The sequence below is a fragment of the Nesoenas mayeri genome (assembly GCF_963082525.1).
Source record: "Nesoenas mayeri genome assembly, chromosome: 15".
In the NCBI taxonomy this organism is placed as follows: Eukaryota; Metazoa; Chordata; class Aves; order Columbiformes; family Columbidae; genus Nesoenas; species Nesoenas mayeri.
Genome location: NC_137559.1, coordinates 16,153,561 through 16,179,394, shown reverse-complemented (window position 1 = coordinate 16,179,394; position 25,834 = coordinate 16,153,561). Strand labels below are relative to the sequence as shown.

Genomic DNA, 25,834 nt, shown 5'->3' with positions numbered 1-25,834 from the left:
AAAATGCCTGAGAAGTTCAACGTACCAAAGATGGATCCTCGTGCCTGTAGAGCGTCACCGCAGGAACAGCTGGCAGACCCAGCCAGGAACCCAGAGTCAGGGTCATGCTGTCACACTTTGTAGCAGCCTGAAGTTTATCACAATAAGCGGAATATAAGCCATACATATTTTGATTAGATCATGACCTTAAAATCTAGAGCACGTTGCTGCATTTCCAGATAGAGTAAAACATACCAGTACAGAAGAGGAGACATAACCCAGAGCCAAAGTTGCCAAATTCACACTAGAAAAATAAAGCAGTTTTAGCACATATTAAATATGTATTAAGAGGTAGCATTTTAACCTTCAGTTTAAATACGTCATGTTGATGTGTAAAGGGAGGTTACTTTTGTTTGTACATTTTTCATTACTGGTGCAGTAGTTGTTGCTACTTAGTATTCCAAGCTTGAAAACCCCGAAATCCATTTCAATCTAAAAATGCTTCAGTCCAACCTCTGGGGAAATCATCCCCTAAAGTACGACCCCATAATTCAGCATCAATTTGGTATCAAAAATAACTAAGTTGCAAATATAGCACTATATAATGAAATACCAAGAGAAACAGAGTCCAGGGCTCAAAAAAATAACCTTAGAGCAATTAAGTCTTCATGAACATTGCCTAATGCTTGGAATTTCTTTTCCTCATGGTTTAATCCTCCTCCCAGTTATGCTGCACCCTGCACTTGCAGCAGTCTTCCTGACAACCTTCATTAAAGTGTCATCTCTTCCACACTCATTTCATTCTCAATAATCAGTGTATACTGGCTCCCCTGACTTGTCCTATAAGGCCTTTTTATTTGGATTCCAAGCTCTTCAAAGCAAGGGCAGATAAGATTTGAGTAAAAGTAACCACTAACATATGCTGAAATAACTACTCCAGTTAATTATTCCTCTGTATGTACAACAATCTGTATCTCATATAACGACAAGATTATAACCATAAAACATGCTTAATATGGCAAAAATAAACATGGTCCTATGGCCCCTACCAGCTTGTTAGCTGTAAAATTACACGCTGTCCGTTAGACAGGCTTTTTAATGAATATAGTTATGCAAAAGAAATGTCAAGTTTCATACCCTTCTACATGGAGCCACATATTATACTGCTCACAAAGTTCCTTCAGCCGGCCAAGTTTATCTGTGTGTCCAGCACCTGGGGTCCCTTTGTTGAGAAGGAAAAAAAAACCAACCAATCATAAAAGGTAAGCACACAAAATGGGGCTCGACATAAAAGGACCTCTTGTACTGTTGTCAAAAGGAGGATGTTTAAAAAAAGCCCACTACACAATATTTGTATCTGGTTCATCATGACTTATGAGTAATCAGAATTCTAGACAAAAAATAAAGCTATTTGTTTGGCTTGTCAACATATGTTAAAAACACTAAGAAATTTAGATGTCCTAGGCACTCAAAGACCCAACAGCCTCAGATAAGAATTGCATAAGACATTTTTGATATGTTCCAAGTACGACCTCAACTAAAGGAAACTAAACCAAAATTAACATCTCGGATGTTTTTCCAAGTCCAAAGCAAGTAATAGTTACCACCTTCATTTGTACTTTAAACAGTGAGCAGCTTTGTTTAATTAACTAGAAGAAGAATATGATTTTTAAAGCTCAAGTTGATGCCACATCCATTAAAAAATTCTCACGTGTTAATACGAAACTGATTTTCAACAAGGGATTTGCACTCACTCAAATAAGTTCTAGTCCTATTAATACATCAACTGACATAAGCAGAACAGCAGCAGTACAATCCAACTTAAATCAGTTAAATAAAAACCTCTCTATATAAATATTTATTGTGTGGTCATTAAGATATTTCCCGACATTTTTTGACACGCAACTACTAAGCTGGTTAAGAAAATATATTCTTAATCTGGTTTTCCTATATATTCATCAAATAGTGTGAGGCTTTTTGTTGTTGTTTGTCCACAGTACTCACCAGCATTGGCCACAAGCAACAAAGGCAGTTTTCCAGACTCAACATCATCTTTAATTAATCTGTCCAACAAAGCAATATCCTATTATCAATAAGAAAAAGATATGTATTTGTAAATATTTTTGTCAAACAATATGGAATTGTCAAACAATACGAAAATGGACAGTACTCCAAAGTTCTGTCTCTGTAGCTTGCAGTTTCTTCTTCTCAAAGGTAAAATAACCTGAAGGTCAGATAAAGCATTTGTGAAAAATACAACACAAATACATCAGGTAGTTTGTAAACGTACATCTGACTACACCTAATTTAGAAATCTTGGGTTAAAAAGCACCTTACTACATGCCACTAAAAGTATCTTGCAAATGACAAGACAAAGATATAAACTGCTGGCTTTTTAGATATCAATCTACGATTTGTACAGCTGTAACACCAAAGACAGAGGCTGAAAAAATAAGTACATTAATAAGCTTTTCCTAACAACATACTTGACATTCATTTAACGCAGATAAAAAAATAACAAAACAGCTTTCAAGGAAGACAAACTTACCATTTGATGCTGAGATCCAAACATAGTGTTACAAGGCACACGGCACATGCAAGAAAGGGGTAACCCTAGCTGTAATAAAAAAGATGGAAGTTCAACAAGTGACACATACTCATTTCCAGCAGGCACAGACGTAGAACATCATAACACAAAAAAGATGAAGGGGGCCTAGGGAATCAAGGTCTCTTACATTTTGCTCTTTAAATTGGTAGATCACTAGACAAGTGAAATCTAGTTGATCATACCCATCAGTGAACAGACGGTTCAGTAAATTAAGAGAACTACAGTTACAGACTAGTTTGGTTTTATCCTTTCATTTAACAGAAACTGAATTAATGTCTGATTACTCAGTTCCAATTGTCTGCTCTACCACATACACTACTTCTCAAAATCTAAGATAATACGCTATCACTTTTAAGTTCAGTGATCACCTAATGTGGCCAGGTTATGTTATATACCAAAGATAAGTTACCACTGTTATTGGCAGGACCTTCTCTGTACTTAGAAGCAAAAGGCTCCCAAAATACCGATTCTTACCAGAATTTCTTGTATCAAGACATTTTGGTCAATAAATACACACAACACTTGGCTACCAAAGACACCAACTCACCCCAATGAACTTTTATCACCTACTTTCAAAGGCGTTTTGGCCAAGACAAGTTCTATCTATGACATCATTTTTATTTCTCTGCAGTCTACATTTTTAATCTGTTAGCAGCACCTCTGCTGCCTGAGACACAAAGGCCCTACGAACTTGACTCTGAATTTCAGCACATGTTACGTCTAAAAAAATACGAGCGCACTGAGTGTTAGGTATGCAAAACGGAAGTCTGTAACAGCCTTAATTAGCTTATGCAAGTCTACAAACATTCATGAAATAAATACTTTGCAAACCCAACAAGTTTTAAACATAATTAGGAAGAACTGAGTTTCTTTAAAGCACTGGGTTGTGGGGCTAAACTTGCTATCGCAAACAAGACTTTTTGAAACGGGATCAGCACAGCCTACTTCTCCCTCACTGTTTTCCCTTTAAAAAACTATAATGTTTATTGTAAATAAGTGTACAGGGCCATGATGCAGTACAAATTTTGCATTAACTCAGTGCTTGGAAATCCAGTAAGTTTGGGCTTGGGCCTTTGTCACTATGATCAACAGTTTATGTAACGCATAATGCAACCTAGAAACAAGCACTTGTGGTTTTTTTCTTTGTGTAGTGTTTTTGTTGGTGGTGGTTTTGTTTGTTTGTTTGTTTTAAAGTTAGCATGTAGGATCCTTTCACTGAAAATATTAAGGACATTTATCTTCCTCCCACTGTATTTTTGCTGCAAAACACAGACTGTAAATGCAACCTGAAAGTATTTTTCCAGGCAAATGGTTTTAATTCAAACACAGAGAATCACAGAATAGGGACTACAGCTACTGAGGTTACTCCCAGTATGGACTTCGCTTCCTTTGCCTATGCTTTGTAATTATGTTGGAAATCAAAATTGATAAAGCAATACCAATGTACTGTATAATATTTTTGTATTACTAGCTTGCAGATATTTGGCTGGCATCAAAGTATGGTTTCACCTCAGACTTGCTTCCTCTCCCACTCTGTTGTGCTGCTGTTCAGTCACATTGCTGTTGTTTCTACCATGAGGAAAAATCACTAAGTTTTCAAAATCACCAAAGTTATGCTTTTCCTAAAAGCAACATTTTTGATGGCAAAGCTCATTCCTCATTCTTCAAAATGCCCCTTTTGTTCTGTGTTTCAACAGGCAGACACATCATACTAAGCCTTAGAAACATATATAATTTTATAAACTATAAAAATCTATTATGTCCATAGAAAGGCGAAGAAGAGACAAGGAAGAAAGGAATCTGCTAATGAGGAATGCTGATGAAGCAAAGATGAGAGCGGCAGAGAGAGCCTGCTCGTCTTGCCTGGGGATACAGGTATTCAGTCAACATAGTAGCGTTGGGAAAAATCTGGAAGAAGCTTCACTTCTAACAGTGGAAGTTCCAGGCAGACACATGAATTGAAAGGGAAACTTCCACTGACCCAAACCAACTGACAAGACTGCTGCCAGTAGTGTACCTCTGTACTGCCAATACCAGCCTCTTGCAGGAAAAGTCTGCATGTATTGTTTGAATCTAAATATCAAGCAGGTAAGTTCTACTTGCAGCTGAAGTCCCAACAGATCCACTTTACCTGGTTGCAGAGAGCTTGGCCCAGGCCTGTTCTAGCTGCAGAACTGATGTATATGACAGGCTGCTTAGTATACAGCACATTAAATCCTTCTATTGCGTAATCTTCGTAGCGCGTGTGAATAACAAGTCGACAGATTTTTAGGAGGCCTTCACGGTCATCCTCATGATAATATGCTGATCCATTTTCATACCTGCAAGAAAAGCTGAGTAAATATGACCACCAAAACCAGCAGCCAGTTCAGTGACTAAAATTACACTGACCACAGAAGGAGCTCAAAAGAAGACAAAGCAGACAGACAAATAAAAATCCCTTCTATTTTCCCAGGATAGAGTAGAAGGAAACTTTGATGAGCCAGGCAGAGCTTAACAATGAGGGAAGCCTAATACATATTTTCATTTAGACTCAGAGATAAAGAAAGAAAAAACATCTGGGTTCCTAAGGATTTCTTTTACAGAGTTCAATACCTTACTTACTCAGAGTGGAGAGAGGAGGAAACACACCAAAGGCTTCCTTTGGGTTTAATACATATGTAAATTCTGTCCTGCTAATTTTAAAGACAATGCAACCTGACATTCTCTAAGTTAAAGTTCGTAACATTTGAATGAGACACACGAAAAAAGGTAAATGGGCAGAAACCTGCAAACTTTATTATGAAGTGACAAATCGAGATATTTTGCAATACAAATTATGTCAGTAATTTTGGGTATTTTAAAGAATTTGAAAACAAGACCACAATTTAGTAAAATCTATTCAGCACACTGCAAGACAGTTTTCCAGATGTTTTAAATATCCGAGTTACATAAGTATATTTTCCCCCAGGAATATTTTAATGATTTTACAGTTATTTTGCCTTCAATCTGATTTATTAGGCATGTTTTCTTGGGGCTCATGGGGTGGATGGGTGTCCGCTCCTCCCCCACTTTTTTCCCCTTTCTACCCAAATTCAAATCAGCAGATCAACATTTATAGTCAGGAAAGAGGAGCAAAGTAATCAAAGAGGAGGTAAGGTCTGAGTGTTCCATGCGGAGGGCAATCCTTCAGCCAAGGAAACAGCAACAGTGCAAGTTGTAGGTCTGTCGATTTGTTAAGCAACTTGCCAGACAGATTTTTCTTTTAGCATTTCTGTGAAACACCCAAATCACTGGTCTTGCACAATTTAAAGAGCAGCATTTATCAACAAATGTACTTTTTCAGATGTTATCACAGGTTATCTGATGCACAAATAGTATTCCAGAATTAAACTTCAGAATGACCCACATGCAAACATTCACTTCACCTTCACACAACGGTTTTGTGATCTAGCCTGGGCAAAGGGAAATTCCTCTGGCGTCGCTCACAGCACAGAAATGTCAAGAAGTATGAGACAGCTGAGAGCACCATATTTGTTCAGTGCTGTTGCCCCTGGGTCACCAAACCTCAGGGACCACAGTCCAATAGATACTCACAAAATCACAATGTTACTGAACATTCAATTCAACACAGAGATACTTCTTTGTTAGCCATGTCATTTAAAAACATCACTGACACACTCTATATATACACGCACATTTGTCAAAACAGCTGTATTACCTGCAACTTTATTACCTGCAATTTCATCATTGCACAAAGCTTCAATATCTTTAAGTCAAACACAGATAAAGATAATAATTGAATTTATAAAATTATTCTGATAGAGATGAGCCAATCAAGGTAAGAAAAATTCTTTGTAACTCTAACAACTAAATTTGGGTTAACCTCAGTTGCATTTTTACTGTTTCATCTTGCACTCTGCTAATAAAAAAAACAAACCACAAAACACCCAAACAAATCTTCTCCGTAGCACTGGAAAGATTATCTGAAAGATACAGCATCATGAGAGGAAGAAAGTTTGGGGGTTTTCTTGTTGTGAAGCCCCCCTGACTCCAGCACCCCCACACAGCTGATTTCCATTCTTCTCTCATGGAACAGTTTAAGATACCTACGCTACATGATGAAACAGGCGTTTATTAAAGATGTCATTGTACTGTAAATTTCAGCACTGTCACCTACCATACTTGGAAAAATAAATAAGATCCAGGAAGAGCAAAGGCGAAGTTAACTGAAAACATCTTTTAAAAATATGAAGTAAGCCCAAGTATCAGCAATGCAGAATATGCCTCAGGAACCAAGAATTTAGTTAAATGTTTGACCAACTGTATGTCTGTGACTGTACTTTGGCCCTTAGCTCCACCATACAGCCCTTATAAAAGCATTTTATGGCAACCACGTTACTAGTAAGTTCTTGCTGTTCAACAAGAAGTCTCTTTAAAAATAAAAAAAAAATGACGTTTCAGAACTTTCAAACAATATTTTAAAATTTGTGGCACAGTAGCTTCTTTTGTTGACATCCTCAGTCCAGTCAGACATATTTTTAAACAATTATCACTACCTAGTCATACATAAGCTATTCCCAGTGACTCACCTGAAAAGCCTGCAGAGCCAGAGTGTAGTATCCGAAAGGATCCTCGTTGTAAGTTTTCGCAACCTTTCCCTATCCAGCACTGATATATACGCAGCCAAACTGTGGCCCAGCAGAGCCATGTGTCCCTGTTCACCAACATTTTGAAGTCTGCAAGCCAGAACAGAGAAACCACGGCTAAATACAAGTCATGTACATCACAGTCATTTTAGGTGTGTATGCTTTTACTGTAGAGGGGCAGAATTGGTTGACATGCAATTTTAAGTATTTAGCAGAGAGCAGTAAATTACAGCAGTGTCTGACATACTCGAATGCCAGTGTGGACAGAAGCACTCGCGCTTCACTTGGCCGGGCTGCTCACAACACCTCAGCTCCCTTTTCACAGCCTCACACGAGTAGGAACCAAGCACCTTATCTGCACTTGGGCTGCAAGTCTGCACTGAACACATACCTGTCCCTCCTCATGCAGAGGAAACACAGGAGACTTATCAATAGCTTTATTTAAATCACTAAACTATTTTTCAAATGTTAGTTTTCAATAATGTTCTGCAGATTAGTTAGTGTTATTTCAATTTTACAGAAACACAGAAACCAATTCTATTCCTTTTTCCTTCCTCTTTAAACTCTACAGGGACAGATGGTAAAGCAAATTACTGGTATTCTAAGTTTTATAAGAACTTGGACTTGCAAAAAACTTTCAGAAAGTAGAAAGCAAAATGAGCTGCCAAATAAAAAACTACTTCCTTACATAATTCTGTTTAGTAATCAGTACTGAAAGCGTCATTATTTTAAAAAGGCTTAATATTTTAAGAATAATTAAGCATAATTTTAAGAAGAAAGCTTCATAATTTTAAGAGCAATGTGTTATTTTGGTTCACTATATAATGTTAGTTGCCTTTAAAAAAGTTACATGCTTGCACAATATATTTACACTTTAAAATGCTTGAATGTGTAAGTTCTATAATAATCAGAATATAACAAAATCGGGTATCTTCCACACACAATCAATCATATTGGCTTTACCGGTAGGCCTGTGAAGTTTCCTCTTCCTCCTCTCCATGCATGAGGTTCTGAACTAACTGAAGGATGCTCACCATATCCTGGCCACTGGTGTAGCGGGGAGGGGAAAAACAATAACAAAAAACACATCAAAAAGGAAAAAAGGTAAGTGCCAGCATCTGAGCAAGAGGCCATTTGGGACACTGCATGGTAATACATGAAGAAAATGCTGCACTTGTACAGAATGCACATTCATGGTTGCTGAATCCACCAATTAATTCAAAAACCTACTTAATTATAGTAGGACACTTCAATAGGTATCAACTCAGACACAAAGGAAAATAGATCTACTGAAATATAAAAAGTTTGACTTGACAACATGTAACTGGTTATTGCTACACAGCAGAGTAAGGTGATAGCTCAGGATCCAAATATCTTCACATGATCCAGCTCCAGCTCACAAACTCAGCACATCCCTTAAACACTTACCTACAAATACTAGTTTCCAGCACACAAAAGCTACAGTAGACTCCTGATATAATGCACTTTAATCCAGTAAAATGGGAAAAGACCCACAACACCTCAACTCTTAAAATTCCAACTAAAATTTACAGTGGTGTAAGAACTTACCCTCTGACAGCTGAAATTGCTTTTTATTCCTAAAGAAGCTAATTCAGTGTCTCCGCCCAAAAGCAAGTTTAGATTATGTACACAAAAGACGAATAGATTTTGCAATATTTTCTGAGCTCAGGCTCCTGCAGGATCCTCTTCCAAAGACGCTACGAGCAATTTAAATCTTAGTTTCCAGGGACAATGATCTTACTTGCCTCATGCAGAAGAGCTCCATATAATTTTTAAAGTGTGTGCTGTGCTGAAAAGGTGGAGGTTTGGTTGTTTGTTTGTTTGTTTTAATCTGGGTGTTTTAATGAACCTTTAAATCTATAGCACAAGTTTATCTGTATCTACTTTGTCTCAATCACAGCTGTATACAGCAATACTTCATTAAATTCCAACAGTTCAAAATTTCAGTCACCAACCACAAGTAGTTTTTTTTCCCCCCCCTGTGTGTGTAAATAGTTAACAGGATGATAATCTCTTTTCTTCCTCTCCCTTATGTGAGCATGGAAGAAGTTGAAATAATGTCTGGCCTGGTAAACGTTCATGTTTGCATTAATACGGAAGTTGTCTGGAAAACAAACATGCTACACATATTTTACAGATCCTGAAAAGAGCATTATCTAAAAATTGTTCTTGCCTACCTGCCTTGGAGTGGTCCAGGAATATCCTTCCGTGCATATTTCTTTTCATTTTCCTCCTCCAATTTTCTAAGTTAACAACACAAGAATAAACATTGCATTTAGTTTGTGCTTTATAATATCAAATATGCGTTTGACTTCGACTTGCAGAAATACATACTGACATGTTTGCAATCTATTTCACTGATAGCAGTTTCATAAATAAATCTGAGACCAACAAAAAGTCTAGCTCAGACTCTATCAAAGAGTTGCTAAGTTTTGGGTTTTTGGTTCCTTAACAGAAATTGCCAAACTTAAGATGAGTCTCATATATATATACACGAATCAAAAGTTACTTGCACAGCAATAGGAAAAAAAATATCTAACATCTCTGAAAAAACAGACTTGCTGGACTTGCTCTGAATATTACATAACATTAATAAAAATATATATATTTATTTTTAAAAATCTCATCATTGAGAAACAATGGCAATTTGTATAGGTGTAAGCTTCAAAGTGACAATGGACATTACACTGCTATGAGAATTATTTCCTTCCTGCTTAACAAGAGTGACATTAATAATCCTTTGCACACACCTTTGATTGTCTTCCAGCATCTTCATTGCTTCATTGAGATTCTTTCCCATTTCTGCTAGAGTAGGGTCAACCATCTTTCAGGGAAAAATATAACAGCTTTTAAGAAAAGACCAAAATAATTTATCTTACTACTGTCCCCACAACATCCTCAATACGATTAATATATCAAGCAGATTCTTTTCATTAGCCTGTGTGTACTCATTTAATATAACAGTATGTTATTCAAAATATACAAAATGAGAACATCCTGCTAACCTAAAATAGCCCAAAAGAAAACTCAATTGGGATGCGGATTTTGTTGCTCATGGAGGCACTTTTTTCCCCCCCCCTTGACAATGGAAGTCAGAACCTTTCCCAAAATCCTATTTAATTTCTAGATACCTCTTTTGGAGTCTGATAAATAATGAAAGAAAGAGCATCAGAAGGAGCTGAGAAGCACAAGGTGTTCCAGGTAAGTGCTCATTATAATACTTTGGCTAAAAATTAACTATGTGCCACTTTAGCCCAACTGAACTATTTTTTTCTTTTTCATAACCATTCTACACCAACAATAAAACCTCAAGTACCCTGTTAAATGTGAAAATTCACATGCAGTCCTGTCCAAAAGAAACTATTATCACCAAAAGCCTGCTAGAGACCTTAATCTTTCTACAGATTGATAACCTAAATGCAATAAGAAGTCTTTCAGTGGCAAATCTCATTTAGAAATTATCCTTTCAGTTCACCTACGAACTCACGTTTCTGCACCAAAAAACCGCATCCTCAGTTGAGCTGACCCACCAGTCAGTTCTCATCAAAAAATCCCCCACCAAACCAAACCTGGCCTCTCTGCCATAACAGTAACGGGGTGCGTATAAAATAAAACCCACAACAACAGAAAACCAAAACAAATCACAAAAACAACAACAAAACCCAGCAATCAGTGGATACGTTCAATGCTATCCTCACACCTTCTAGAAAATAAAAAAGTTGTTTGGGAAGCTAAACATGGAAAGATTTGACCAAGGCAGGCTTTAGGTCATTGAGCATTTTGATGCAAATTTGGGGGGAAAATGGCATAACTGACAGTACTTTTTTTTTTTTTTTTAAGATTGCCAGTTCAACTAAGAGCCGTTCAAATTTGTTAAAGTGATCATTCCGAGAAGAGGTTTAAAAAGCCAGTATTTCTTACCTAGCGAACACAAGAAATTGTCGTTTCAGACTGCTCTAGCAAAGGCAGAAATCAAATGGCAGTTTTCCCATTTCCCCACTCACGTTTCCCTGACAAACTTTTACAACAGTTTTGAAAACAGATGAGGAGACACCTAATCCAAATACTCTTGGAAATCTATGTATTCCTATTTATATTTCCTACTATTTATTATTATATTTATTCTCTATTTAACATTACATTATTATCTTACATTATTATATTGTCTAGACAATAGAGTAGTGAGGTGGGTTACAACTGTCTTAAGGAGAGAAGCCAGAGAGTGGCAGTCAATGGTGCGGAGTCTAGTTGGAGGTCAGTATCTAGTGCAGTGCCTCAGGGGTCAGTGCTGGGGCTGGTGTTATTCAATATATTCATTAACGATTTAGATGAAGGAATAGAGTGCACTATCAGCAAGTTTGCTGATGACACCAAGCTGGGAGGAGTGGTGACACTGGAAGCTGTGCTGCCATCAGAGACCTGGACAGGCTGGAGAGTTGGGCAGGGAATAACCTGATGAAATTTAACAAGGGAAAGTGTAGAGTCCTACATCTGGGCAGGAACAGCCCCAGGTTCCAGTATCGGTTGGGAAATTACATATTAGAGAGCAGTGTAGGGGAAAGGGACCTGGGGGTCCTGGGGACAACAGGATGACCATGAGCCAGCACTGTGCCCTTGTGGCCAGGAAGGCCAATGGCATCCTGGGGTGTATTAGAAGGGGGGTGGTTAGTAGATCGAGTGAGGTCCTCCTTCCCCTCTACTCCGCCCTGGTGAGACCACATCTGGAATATTGTGTCCAGTTCTGGGCCCCTCAGTTCCAGCAGGACAGGGAACTGCTGGAGAGGGTCCAGCATAGGGCAACAATGATGATTAAGGGAGTGGAGCATCTCCCTTATGAGGAAAGGCTGAGGGAGCTGGGTCTCTTTAGTTTGGAGAAGAGGAGACTAAGGGGTGACCTTATTAATGTTTATAAATATATAAAAGGTGAGTGCCACGAGGATGAAGCCAGGCTCTTCTCGGTGGCAAACAATGATAGGACAAGGGGTAATGGGATCAAGCTGGAACACAAGAGGTTCCACTTAAATTTTAGAAGAAACTTCTTCTCAGTGAGGGTGACAGACACTGGAACAGGCTGCCCAGGGGGGTTGTGGAGTCTCCTTCTCTGGAGACATTCAAGACCCACCTGGACATGTTCCTGTGCGACCTCACCTGGGCGTTCCTGCTCCAGCAGGGGGATTGGACTAGATGAGCTTTTGAGGTCCCTTCCAATCCCAAACATACTGTGATACTGTGATCTTTATTACATATTTACTATTTTATTTCCTATTTAAACCAATTTTTAATCTTCACTTATGGGAGAGATATCCTTTAACTAGCCAAGAGCAGACCCGATGTGCAGCAGGCAGTTTAAGAACAGCCTGATGTGCAGCCATCTGGCTACACAAAACCAGTCAAAAATCCCAATTTCACTGCTGAAACCAAGTAACAACAGATACTTGTTAAAGAGCCTGTCAGGATGGAAGGGCTGAACTTGGCTCCCCTGACCCAGTGACATGGTAACGTTGAGTAAGCAGTATTTTCCAAAGAACTGGTTTTACTTTTAAGATGCCTCTTTTGTGCACTTAACCCAAGAAGTCTGGCAGCAGCTTGTGACACTGACAGGAACATTTATTCACTAAAGGATCAGAAGCTATCTAGAACCTTCCAGAGAATGAGAACGGTATCAGCTGGCAGGGTCTGATTTACCTGTTGGTATTTGAAAAATAAATATGCCCTATTCATGGAGGTACAAGGTAACACCACAGCTAAGACCCATCACATTAAACAATAAAAGCCCCCAAGATGCTCAGTTGACCCTGATACAGTCTCTTCTCCCTTCCTCTGCTTCCCAAATGCACTGTAAGCACAGGTTTCACAAATCCAACATCATCCCTTTTTCAAAATATGGGCCTGCAGACCAAAACCTCTGGTACTTAATCCTTTGGACTGCTGCTAAGGCTGGGAAGTGCTAGGGGTGGTGGTTGTTAAAAAAAAATCCCGAACAAGTTTAATATTTAAACTTATACTCTCCACACTGCAGGGATATAATAGCTTGTCTGCTACAGAATTTGAGAAGGAGTGGAAGTGCTCCTCAAGGCATGGACACACTTCCCAGCAATGGGAACAGTGCAACACTGGCTAAAGACATTTGCTCAGACACAAAAGCAAATGTCATCACAGAAGGTAGTGGGATTACTTTACATGAGGATCTTACACTATTTTCATCTGGAGGACTGATGAAGAAAAGAAAAAAAAAATATAAGTTGAGTTGTCACATGTACAAAGACTATATTACCAAAATATTTAGAGATTCAACTCATATTGTAGCAAGTGGTAGGTGGCTGAAAGAATCAGTAGCCAGGCGTGGTCCCACTGGGTCAAACCAAGATTGACAGCTCTCTACATTTCATTGCTTTAGAAGTGGCCAGTAACAAATGTTCAGTGGAAGAACAAAAGAACAGGGCAAGTAGTCAGTAATATTTTCCCACAAGAACTCCCAGCATTTCACAACAAATGCTTTTTTACACTTCTGGCTTCTACAACATCCACTGGTTATGAGGTCCACAATGTAATTAAGCACTACATGCAAAAGCAGTACAAATATGAAAATTTCAAGATCTCATCACAGATTTAAAAACATACACTGCAAGCATTTGATACTCAGAATAGAGTATACATATCTAGCTAGAAGAAAAATCTAAATATGATAATTGGCAATATTTCCATGCATTTTCAGTAGTCTCCAGTGTTGCACCACATCAAAGAAACACTGAAAAGAAATCTTACTCAAGGATTCAGTTTTGCTCCTGGAAGGTTTTAAGGGAGTTAATTGACCAGACGTAATTTACTGATTGTGACTATTTTGCATACTTTAATTCAAGTTGCCATAAAACATGATCGATGGCTGGAAGGCAGTTATTTGCTTGAACCTTCCTCAGTATCACACATTTTAGATAAGGACACAAGGTGTAGAGGCATTAAAAAAACCGGGCTCTGAGCAGATTTTGTTTGTTACTAACACAAAAATCACCTGCTAGAATTACATGAGACGTCAAAACCTGCATTTGCTTTACCTTGTGACTCAGCCTGTCTCACTAGTCATTACACACACATGAAACCCTTCTGCCAATAAGCTGTCAGAATAAATACATAAAATACAGTTTAAAAAGTCATAAAAAGGTTACACTAAACTCCATAAAAGGCTATGAAATCCAGCAAGTCTCTGAATTCTGATGTGGGTTTAATTGGAAAATGGATCTCTTTTCTTCAGCCTCACCCAATTGCTAATTGGACACGCAGCAACCCACTTTCTCCAAAACCAAACCAAAGGTTTTACTGCTGCATACTGCATTTTATGTGTGCTTCCTCTTCTGCTCGTATCAGTAAAGGCACAGAGGCAAGGTGGGAAGAAGAAGAATGTCTACTTATTTAAATCAGCAAGAAAAACAGGTGTGGCAAAGTTGCAACAATGGACCAGTCAATAAAGGGTTCTGAACACACTTTAATAACATGCCGTAATAAAGCAGTACGTTGCTTTACTTTAGTCTGTAAATGAGAACAAGTGTGTAAAAAGCCCAATCGGTATCTACCAAAATATTTTCTCATGCTCTTGAACAGCTTTTAGAAAGACTGGAGGACCTGTTCTTTAATTAAGCCAGAGGACAATGCACTGTTCGAGGCGGTTCAAACAGCTGCATTAGATGTTAAATCAGCCTTGGCTCCTGCCCTCAGTCCTTCCCCTGGCACCCCAGGAGGTGACTCTGGTGACAGTGACCAGGAGTTACCAGATGTGTAATGTCCCAAAAAACCTCACAGGTGTAGCTCTTAATGTATTTCATTATTATATTTGCCTAGAAGAAAGCTTTACCATCAAAAACTAAAAACTGTTCTCAAAGTAAGCTAATCACAAAAAATACTATTCTTCAGCCAGAAGAATACTGTGTTTGTTCTTCAGGCTCCGAAAAGTTTTAGATAGCAAACAAAAAGTAGCCACTTCGTGACTGGTATTTGCTTTTAATCTTTAACACTTCCCCAACATACAACAGGATTCACACACAGGTCGGCTGTTGAATCCGACTGTTCCATCAAGTTACCAGGATGTTGTGGTAATCAATGCAGTAATAAAAGACAAAAGGCACAGGCAGAGCAAGAAACCAAACCAGTTTTGTCAAGCTTAGAGAAAACACTGCTTTAGAGACAGCAAGTAGTTACAAGGAAATAATTCGCCCTATTTTACCTCGACAAAGTCACCTAATTTGAAACTTAAAATGTTAAAATCCTTCAGCAGTTTGGTCATGTCTATCAAAATACAGACAGAGAGGAGGGATAAAAAAAAATAAAATAAAAAAAAAAATCACAGATCTGTTTGCCAGACTTGTGAAATTTAACACAGGTTTACACAAGAACTTAAATTTGAAGTTCACCCCAAAAAAGCCTTCTGGATTTCAGATAAAATTCATTCTAATTATACCACTTGAGACACACAATATTCATACATTATAAAACCCAAAACATTGGTCTTGATAATTTGCAAGGTCAAGCTATAAGATTGTTCATGTGCACATCTGTGTGTCAGATTCTACAATGGTTTTCCTCATGATATTATACCGACGTTCCCAATTCTCAAGAAGTTTCCCATCTGCTAAAAAGTGTTTTTTTCCATTTGCAAGAAGTCATTCAATGTCACCATGCATTACAGCTAATTAGCTGATTCCACCAAAATGCCTTTTTCATTATGAAAACCACAAAATTTTGGTTAATTTTAATACCAGTTTAAAAGTACATTTCAATAAACTACATGTATAAATAACTGAGGAAGAGAGAATCCAGGGTTAAAATAATAGACACTCTCAGATATATTATGATAATGCTTAAATAAGCACAAGGTAAGTGGATGCACATTCTCTGAGGATAAACACCTCAACTTGGATGAACTTCAAATTTCTTTAGGGAGAAGACTTATTATAGATCATGCTCAAGGGTAAATAAAGTGCCGATTGTACTGTCTTAACCAAAAACTATTTCAGGAGGACACTAACTTTTTAGTGACTAAAATGTATTAGTTGTATCATGGTATATTATTATACAGTTTTTATCATATGTGGCCAAAAAAGCCATGAGAAACAAGAGGAAGTAAAACAAAAAACTCTTTAGACACATCTATTTATTTGTATATATTGAAAAAAAACAGACAGGCAAGTTTTCATAGGACCATCACCATTATAGACTGTTCCTTACATCAAGAATATCAATAACAAAAACATGGACTTTTATTGTATTAAGAAATCTAAGTATTTAATTCTTACACAGTATTTTTATTGCTTCTTACGATGATCCAGTCAAAGTTTACAAGGACTTTGTCAGTATTACAGGAAAATCACTTGCCCTGGACTAATGTGACTTCTTTAAATAAGGGTGTATTGTAACATTATTCTGCTTGAGTCCAGTTGATAAAGGACAACATTCCAAACCAGTATATTCCATTAAGTTTTACTTAAATAATTAAAACTTTTCAGAGCAAGCAGCAGTCACTGTAACTTTTGTCAGCACTAGTAAAGAACTTAAGCTTTTAAAGGCAACCAAATACTCTCAGTATTCTTCACATGAATTGGAACATATCAAACCATTTTGCTACCAACTCATTTACCACATTAGAAAGACACCTTCTGGATTTCCTTACTATTCATTTTACTAGAGCACATCCCATTCCAACTTCTCTGGCCAATTCCAAACATTACATAAAACTGAGCATACTGTGTTTGGTAAATGATGCAAAGGGAGGCATGTATTAGTGTCTCTTAAACACATGACATATACATTACTTCCAATGTATAGTCCTGGGAGCCCCACAGTGAGGGGTGTGCGAGCAGCCATAATTCCACGCGCACTGCCAGGCCAGGTGACCCGCGGCACAGCAGGTGCCGTGAACAGCCGCACAAATTCACCTACCAGCTTCTGACTGACGCTGACAAAGGTAAAACACGTTTCGTCACTTAAGATATTATACAACTAATATATGCTTTGGAGAATACACTGGACAGAAGAGAGCAAACACAGGGCCGCAAATACCTTCAGTAAAAACCGCAAAAATAAGGCGAAGTACTTTGTCTACTATCCTGCTAACATTCCCAGGAAACAAGCTCCATCTTCTTTTTAAGAAAACAAACAAACCAACCAACCCATTCCTAAAACACTTCCCGAGAGTTGTTCAGACTTTTTCTAGAAGCAGCCGGCGCTCACAGCGCGCCGAGCCCGCCAGACGGGGCGCAGCCGCTCACTCGGGGCTTCGTGAGGTGAAGTCGACTCAGACGCGGCGGCACAAGCGCGCACCGCGGGCTGGAGCCCCGGCCCCCTCACCTGAGCCCAGCGGCGCTGCTCCACCGTGACCCCTAGGGCCTGCTCGCTCTTCAGGGCCCACCCCGCCTCCGCCCGCAGGTGCCCCAGGCCGCCCCCGCCCCAGCGCGCCCCGCAGACCTTCTCCAGCGAGACGTCCATGACCAGCGGGCTCCCCGGTGCGCACCGCCCCCCGCCAGCACTTCCGCCCCAGCCGCTCCACGCTGGCAGCGCTGACGAGGCGGCGGCGGGAAGGGCGGGGCACGCGCTCACCTAGGGAACGGCGGCGGGCCCGCCCCGCGGCGCGGCCTAGACCACCGCGGCAGGCGGGCGGGGGGGGATCGGGGCAGCGGAGCCGCGCGCCGCCCGCTGCCGCTTCCTGCCCCCCCGCCCCAGCTGGTGGAACAGTCCTGGAGAACGCCGTGGGTGATGACAGGCACTGCCGCCTGCGCAGTGGGAGCGGCCTCGGCCGCCCCGGCCTCGTCCTGGGGAGTGATCGCTGCGCCGCGGTGGCTCGGCCACGGGTTCGAATACCCGCAGCTGCCTGTCGAGCAGCCCCGTACCCGGCTCCGGCCTTCACAGGCCTTTCTGCTGCCTCCCTGGCGCTGTCAGCGCGGTCTGCATGGCTTGTTCCAGTGGCACCAAAACCTTTTGGACAGGCGGTCCCCAGACAGCCAAACCCTGTTTTGCAGAGCTTTATTTCTGTTCTTCCAAGCAGGAGCTATTTTGCTGTACTTTTCTTTTTTTTTTGCCATTTATGTTATTTAAGAGCACAACTCGCACAGCTCACTGATACCCTGTTTCTGCCCCGGCCGTGTCTATGCGTTTGGATGCCAGGCTGGCAAGGATAGCTCACGGACACAACACAGCGCCTCGGGTGCTGGGCAGCTTGCTCTGCTGACACGCGGAAACAACTTTACAACCTATAAAGTCATAAAACTTTACAACTCGCAAGGTTATAAAGCAGGTATGTTTATTCGACGTCGGGCACAAAGGGGATCATTCCACCATTCATGCGCACCTTCTAACAATAAGAGTTGTCTTTAAATACAGTAAGGTGTTACATATTCATAATAACCCCAGGAACACCGATACCTATTCATAAGCTTTCCCCACTTCTCATTAAAATGAGTCCCAGGTAATGATTTCCATAGTCTCCTCCTTGACCCTTCCCTGTTGTGCCTGTGCAGTGCCATCTGGGGGTCTTGAGGAGGGGTCTTTGGATGAAGGCTCCTTCAGCTTCATCACAGCGAACTTGTTACTCATTATGTTGAATTGACTGGAACCCAAGCTGCCAAGTCGATTGAAATCAGACTGGTTCCCCCCTCTTTGCTGTAAATCTTCATTATCTCGTCTCCTCAAGTTTACACCTAGGTGCTGTAAAATTTCTTATCTTGGCATTCAATGAGGTTCTGTTTTTTCTTAACATAATTGGTTACATAAAGCTCTAAACTAGGCACCCTTAAAGTGTTAGTTATTTCCCTCTATCACTACTTTGTGATTAAAATATATTTCAATCTACAAGCCATCCATCCCTATTTACAGCAGTTCCTGCAAGATTTCACAACAGTTTCAAACATGTTAATTCCAGTTACTACGAGGACACAGACTGAACTACTACCTCCTATGGTTCCCTAGGTCCAGGCTGGGCCCATTGCCAGGGCCAAGAGGAAGCTCCCAGACGTGCTCCATGGCCAAGGCAGCACCCAAGATCCACAGCTGTAATCTCACATCCGCTTTGTGGTAATGGGTCTGTGTGTACAGAGCTGTGTACACAAGTCCCGTGAATAAACATACATCACTGCCAGCTTTCTCCTTGAATTGTCACAATAGCGGAATGTGGAGTCCAGGAACTGCAGGCATACATCAGCTGCAAAACAACAGCAAAATCAAAAAGAAAAAGCCATAAGGTGCTCAGCTGCTCATATAAGCAAGCAACAAGGAAATAATTAAAAACATAATAAGCAAACAGTGCCCAGTCTTCACTTAATTGTTGCAGCAACACTGCATGGTGCATCTAGACCAAAGCCCAGGAGGCACAGTGACCTCCTTCCTCCTAGCGAACTCACAATCACCCGAACCGAAGCCCCGGTGCCCAGCGCTCCCGGAGGCCGGGGCGTGTCGGCCTTCCCGGGCAGGCACAGGCCGGGCGGAGATGACTCCTCGGCAGGTGCAGCCCTGCGGGGCGGGGGGACCACAATGACAGCGGGGGCGGCGGCGGCACCGGCGCGGCGGCGGGCGGGCCCGCGAGGAGGAGGCGGCGGAAGAGGCGGCGGGCGATGGCCGGGGCGCTGCTCCGCGCTGGCGTGCGCCGCTTCCCCTGGCTCTGCAACGTGCTGCTCTACGGGGGGCTCTTCGCGGCGGGGGACGCGGCGCAGCAGCTGTGGCGGCGGCGGCGGGGGGGGCAGCCGCCCGACTGGGCGCAGACGCGGCGGGTGGCGCTGCTGGCCCTCGGCTTCCACGGCAACTTCAGCTACCTCTGGCTGCGGGCGCTGGAGCGGGCGCTGCCGGGCCGCCGCCCGGCCGCCGTGCTCGGCAAGGTGCTCTGCGACCAGCTGCTCGGCGCCCCCGCCGCCGTCTTCGGCTTCTACACGGGTGAGTGCGGGCACTGCCATCGCCGTGATGGCGATCGGGAAACCCCGGCGCACGCAAGCTGGGTACGGTCCTGAGAGCGCGCACCGAAAGCGGAGCTTTTCACCCTAAATGGGATGGGGCGGTTGTGTGATCCCCGCGCCGGGCTGGCCGAGAGCCGCCTCCCGCAGCCGGAGCACGCCGGTGCGGGGCTGGGCGGCCCGCGGGCTCGGGGTGCCCTGGAGAGCCCGCGGGGTGCCCTGGAGAGCCCCCGCGGCACCACCGGCACCGGGCTCGGACGCATCCGCAGCGCTGCCTCGGCGGGGCCCGGGGCTCGTCGTTATTTGCACGTATTCAAAGCACCTCCCGATGATTCTACCAGTCGTGTCTGCTGGAATTGCTCTGCTCTGTTCTCAACATCAGCTGTCTCGTTGCCAAAACACAAACCGCTGCACGTGTCAGGAAATAGTTCAGCAAATAAACTGTACCGTCCTCTGCTGTGTGGATATGTAGAAATACAGCATGCTGCTATTAGTATATAGGCTAATGAATAAGAAGATACTTTAGAGAAAACTGGTATCTATTTCAAAAATAAGCATGTGGGAACAAGAAAAATAATAGGTATGACTAGTGTGAAACAAAGCTCTCATTTAATTTAAACGTTTAACTTTAACTTAATTTAAACAGTATGGTGTAATAGCAAAATAATATATCTGCTGAGAGATGGTGGTAACCTCATGGAGTGTAAATATCTAGAAAGATACCTCAGTTGGCCCAAGCAACTTTGGGCCTCTGCTTATGCACTTTCGATTTTAGATTGATTCATTAAAGCATGTTGTCTGATACTTTTGCTTAATGTAGGTCACATCTTCCCATTGAGGTGGGTGATCTTTGAAGAGCTGTGCATCTCTTAGAAAGATGTAGTCTTAATTTGACACCTGAGGATTTTCATCACATGAAACATCATTTAAAGGTTTATTATTTTAAACCCTTTAAACGATATTTCATGGGATGGAAATTAATTCAGTTAATTTATTTCCAGTTTGCATGTGTCTAATATGTCATACCACTTTTCTTTTGATCTTGAGTGTAATGGTGGGAGCCTGTTGTGAGGTTGTGTATTCCTAGAATCAAAAGGAGTTCAGATCAACTACAATTTATGTAAAATTTTGGAATGCTGTATGAGGAGAGTTAAACAAGTAGGTTTTGAAACTGTTCTGATGTCAATTCTAGAGTTTGGCTTTGATGTCAGTATTTGGGAAGGTAAAAAAATAATATGTTGATTATGGCCAAAATTAAAAAAAAATAAAAGAAAAAATAGGTGCCCCTTTCCACTGTCTTTAGTGGTCTGTAGGCAACTAAACTCCTTCAAGGATCTGAGCCACTTCTGGCAGTTCAGCAGTGTGCAGAATGTCTTATTCTGTGTATCTCATGGATGTAACAGGTACTTTGACCAGATGTTTTCCACTGCCTGAGCACTGGTAACAGTATTCCACGGCCATGGAACAGATGTGATACACCATCTGTACTGGGTATTCAGCTGATCTGCGGTGCCAACCCTGAGAGAGCCCAGGAAATGGTGGGGAGAGATGATGGAGCACTATTAGGTAGCCAGAATGGTATTTTAACTTTGTAATGATACCAGCTTTTCTTTCAAAGCTATATTTTGAGAAGAGCTGTGGAGATCTTTCAAAAAAGTGAACATTTAATCTTTGCAGTTTTTCTGACTGTTGTAAATATTTTGCCACTAGGTATGAGCATCCTTCAGAAGAAAGAGGACATCTTTGCAGACTGTAGAAAGAAATTTTGGAATACCTATAAGGTGAGGCAAGCAATTTTTTTGTCTCTTAAATAAGAAAAAAAAAAGGATAAAATCTTTGAAATATTCCTTCCTCCAACAGCCTTTCTCTTAGTTCGTTATTTGGTTATGTGTAGGAAGCTGAAGTACCAGCAGTGATTTGAAGTCAGGGCAGGCTGCAGCAGGCACTGCTGCCAGATGGGTGGAATGATGCCATTTAAAAATGTACAATGTTTATGCACAGAACACCTGTCTCTGTTTGAATGAGAACCCTGCAGTACAACCCTGATTAAGACTGTACTATATTTTATCTTAAGAAGTACCCATACACAAGTGTTTAGGTAGCAAGACTGTTGACAGCACTTTTGTGAAAACCTGTTAAAACCATTAGTTACAGAGATATCTTTTTTAGGAGTAATTTTCAGCCTGTACTTTTCGGTGACAGTCTTCTCACTTTCAGAAACACAATTCCTTGTTTTAAGAAGACTTTGGTAAAAATAGCTGGTTTTGGTTTGCATTTCTACATCTACAGGAAAAAAAAAATCTGTGCTATGTCAGAGCTGAGCAAATTAAGAACTGTAAAGATTTCTCAGGCACAAGAAGAAATATAGGTTAGCAGAAAAAATATAATGGAGAAACTGATGTAACGTAGATTTTTCTTCACACTGTGGAACTATATAGGTAGGATAGAAAAGGATTATTTTTATTCCTAAGGAGGAGGACTCTGAAAACAGTGCCGACTATATCCTATCAAAAGATAAGGTTTCTATTGACCTTATGTTCTATGAGTAAATTATCCATTATTTTTTGCAAAAAGGCCTTACATGTATGAGTAACTGGAAGGAGCATTGCAAGTGTGAAATAAATAGTGTTCAGTGGTATTTTTCATTCATGACTTGAACAAATGTTCACATATTTAAACATTTTTTCACCCATCTGGTAAATGTGGTTATGTATCTGATGTCAGGTTACTATGAAGGCTTAACTGCGCTTAGAGTTTTGTATTTAAAATGAGTTAGAATAATACATTTGAGAAACTCCTAGCAGAGCGGCTCATGACAATGATTAGAAGTTTAATAGTGCAGCCTGTAAGTTAAGCAACTTGACTTACATTTGAACAGTTTTTATTAACTTCACTCAAATATGTTTTAGCCTTTTCTAAATGTGGTAAGAAAAGATGAATCTTTGTGGTTCAAGCCCATAAGAATAACAAATGGTTCATTTTCATTTCAGACGGGACTGATGTACTGGCCTTTTGTGCAGGTGAGTTTTAGGGTAGCACAGCGAGCCTTTCTTCCTCATAAACTCTGATCCGATGCGTTCCTGGTGTATCGAAGCCAGTGAAAGGTCCGTGGAGGTGCTGGGTGTGTAGGTGGCAGACCAGACCATACCTGGAGCACTAACTGAGCTCTCTCTCCTTCCACCGCAGCTGTCCAACTTCCTTTTGGTGCCCGTTCACCTGCGAACAGCTTACTCTGGGCTCTGTGGCTTTGTCTGGGCCACCTTCCTTTGCTTTTCCCAGCAGAGCGGAGATGGCACAGCAAAGTCAGCCTTGATGTGGCTCCAAAGAGAGAAGCTCAATGCAGATGAAGAATCATCAGAGAAATAAGAACTTTAGTTCTGAACACTTGTTAAATTAAGTTTATGGAAGTCAGTAAACCCACCCTGCAGCCTCATTGCTGTGTTTAGTCATCTCAACATCTCAACATTTGTTGGTTAGTATAAGCAGTGGAACAGTTTGTGTTTGTACCTATCTGTTTTTCATAAAAGAGGCCAGTTGTTTATTGGCATTTAATTATTTTCATGCTGCCAGCCCATCTCTTCTGGGGACAACCAACTTACAGGGCAGTGTAAGCATTTGCACATCATGTCAGACTGCCTTACTGGGGAGAAGTATTAATTGTAATTTAATTTTCAAGCAACTTGTAATTGCTAGATAAAGAGGAATAGAATATTAAATCATCAGTTGTTGGGCTTCACAATTGTTATCAGTGCAAGATTGTTTTTGCAGAAAAAAAAAATTGGTTTTCTTATCTAAAAAGTGGCATTGAATCTGTTTTATTCAGAGAAAACAGAAGTCCTGTGTTTGTAGGGACCACATCTCTATAGGGGCAAACTTGCTTTGTTCTACATGAAAACCTATATAGCAAATTAAATATTTCATAGGATGTACAAGCCTGAAATACATTGGCACCTCTTTTGTGTTAACTGGGAGAATGAAGGTAATTAACTTGGGTCGGAGTTCCTCAGTGTGGATGCGGCATATTCACAGTTGGTGGAATCATCTGTTGTATGCAGCTCCTGCACGACAGCAACTCAGCAAACACTGTGCTGAGCTTGTGTTGTCCTCTGGTTCCAGTATAAGTTGGGGAACGACCTGTTGGAGAGCAGTGTAGGGGAAAGGGACCTGGGGGTCCTGGGGACAGCAGGGTGACCATGAGCCAGCACTGGGCCCTTGTGGCCAGGAAGCCAATGGTACCTGGGGTGGGTTAGAAGGGGGTGGTCAGTAGGTCAGAGAGGTTCTCCTGCCCCTCTGCTGTGCCCTGGGGAGACCACACCTGGAATCTTGTGTCCAGTTGTGGCCCCTCATTTCCAGCAGGACAGGGAACTGCTGGAGAGAGTCCAGCGCAGCCACCAAGATGCTGCAGGGAGTGGAGCATCTCCCGTGTGAGGAAAGGCTGAGGGAGTGGTTGAGGTTGGAAAGGACCTCTGGATGTCCAACTTAAGTCATCTAGTCTGACCCTGTGTGACACATATAGAAACTTTTGTTTACTTCTTCTAGTAATTCAATAATTTCTTAAAAAAAAAAAAGGATAAAAGAATAAAAGATGGGCAAGACTTGTCCTAATGTCTCTCCACCACCCTTTCAAAAAGTCATATGCGCTTTATGACTATTTCAAGGAATCGCACTATTCTTATTGCTCCCTGAACATACAGATTTCCATAACCAGGAAGATGAAGAGAATTCTATGTCCTGTAGGTGCTCAGAAGGGAGGGAACATGCTGCCAATGACTACTGGGCATGTATTCCAGTGACATTTTCACATCATGGGTCCTCCCTGAGAGCAACTGGGATGAGAAGACATTTACATCAGGTGCAGTTCCAGCTTCATGTTATTCTGGAGCGCTATGGAGATGTAGAATCTGAAATTGATAAAATGAGAATTTCAAAATGTATTTTTCTGCTGCAAATCTTTTATGCAAATGTACCTCCTGTGCTAGCTGGTATGCAAAATACATCTGTCCAGGCTTGGAAAATTCACCAGAAAGCCTCTCTCATTTTTTCACACCAGAAACAACCATCCAGTAACACAGCATAAAATAACCAGTTTCATACTGCAGTCAAGGTTAAACTGCCCGTAGTTTGTTACCGTATCAATACGGTAAGTTCTCTGTATAGCATGACCTTTGAGATCTATGCAGCTGATTTTTTGCTGGAAGTGCCAACACTTTCTGCTTGTGCTGCTGCCTCCACTGCTAGTGCAAACCCAGGGAGATGTGCAGGAAATACTTGAATTTGACTGAAATAATGACTTTCAAGTTGACTGAAAAATGTCTGTGTTTTTGCAAAGGCTTAAGAAACATTAAAGCTGTTCTTTGGCTATCTAACTATTGTGTGTATAAACAAAGCCAGGTTTTATACAAAGTTCTGATGGGATCTTTGTGGATTATATGCAGCAAAAAGCTCAATTTGATGTCATAGACCTTAACACAGCAGCAGAGTAAAAGATAAGCAGGGATTATTGAATCGCTTTAAAAGCTGGTTACAAGTCATCTGCCCCTTCTGAACAAATTCAGAACAGAACTCCCATCTTCAAAGCCTTATGCTGAAGCCAGTGGATTTAATTTCTCTTTTATTAAAAAGGGGTAAAGCTATAATATAATTATCTGTTTAGATGATTAATACCTCCGCAGAAG

General features: G+C 41.0%; 2 protein-coding genes across 2 annotated transcripts in view; one reads left to right on the top strand and one right to left on the bottom strand.

Annotated features, from left to right (window-relative positions):
- The window catches only part of PDXDC1 (pyridoxal dependent decarboxylase domain containing 1), a 30,901-nt gene extending 13,135 nt beyond the window's left edge, over positions 1–17,766 (bottom strand). Inside the window, exons 1-11 of the mRNA XM_080353820.1 lie at positions 17,689–17,766; positions 9,987–10,082; positions 9,414–9,479; positions 8,179–8,262; positions 7,159–7,305; positions 4,719–4,908; positions 2,528–2,596; positions 1,984–2,062; positions 1,117–1,201; positions 235–283; positions 26–127 (exon numbers count right to left, since the gene is read on the bottom strand). Coding sequence (XP_080209946.1) covers positions 26–127; positions 235–283; positions 1,117–1,201; positions 1,984–2,062; positions 2,528–2,596; positions 4,719–4,908; positions 7,159–7,305; positions 8,179–8,262; positions 9,414–9,479; positions 9,987–10,060 — 945 coding nt within the window. The 5' untranslated portion in view covers positions 10,061–10,082; positions 17,689–17,766. The remainder of the gene's footprint in view (positions 1–25; positions 128–234; positions 284–1,116; positions 1,202–1,983; positions 2,063–2,527; positions 2,597–4,718; positions 4,909–7,158; positions 7,306–8,178; positions 8,263–9,413; positions 9,480–9,986; positions 10,083–17,688) is intronic.
- Positions 17,767–19,826: 2,060 nt separating this feature from the next.
- Positions 19,827–23,525, top strand: MPV17L (MPV17 mitochondrial inner membrane protein like; the record flags this gene model as incomplete). The annotated part of the gene is made up of 4 exons (XM_080354101.1): positions 19,827–20,142; positions 21,870–21,940; positions 23,150–23,179; positions 23,346–23,525. 4 exons carry the CDS (start codon positions 19,827–19,829, stop codon positions 23,523–23,525), a joined length of 597 nt encoding a protein of 198 aa, XP_080210227.1.
- Positions 23,526–25,834: the final 2,309 nt, after the last annotated feature.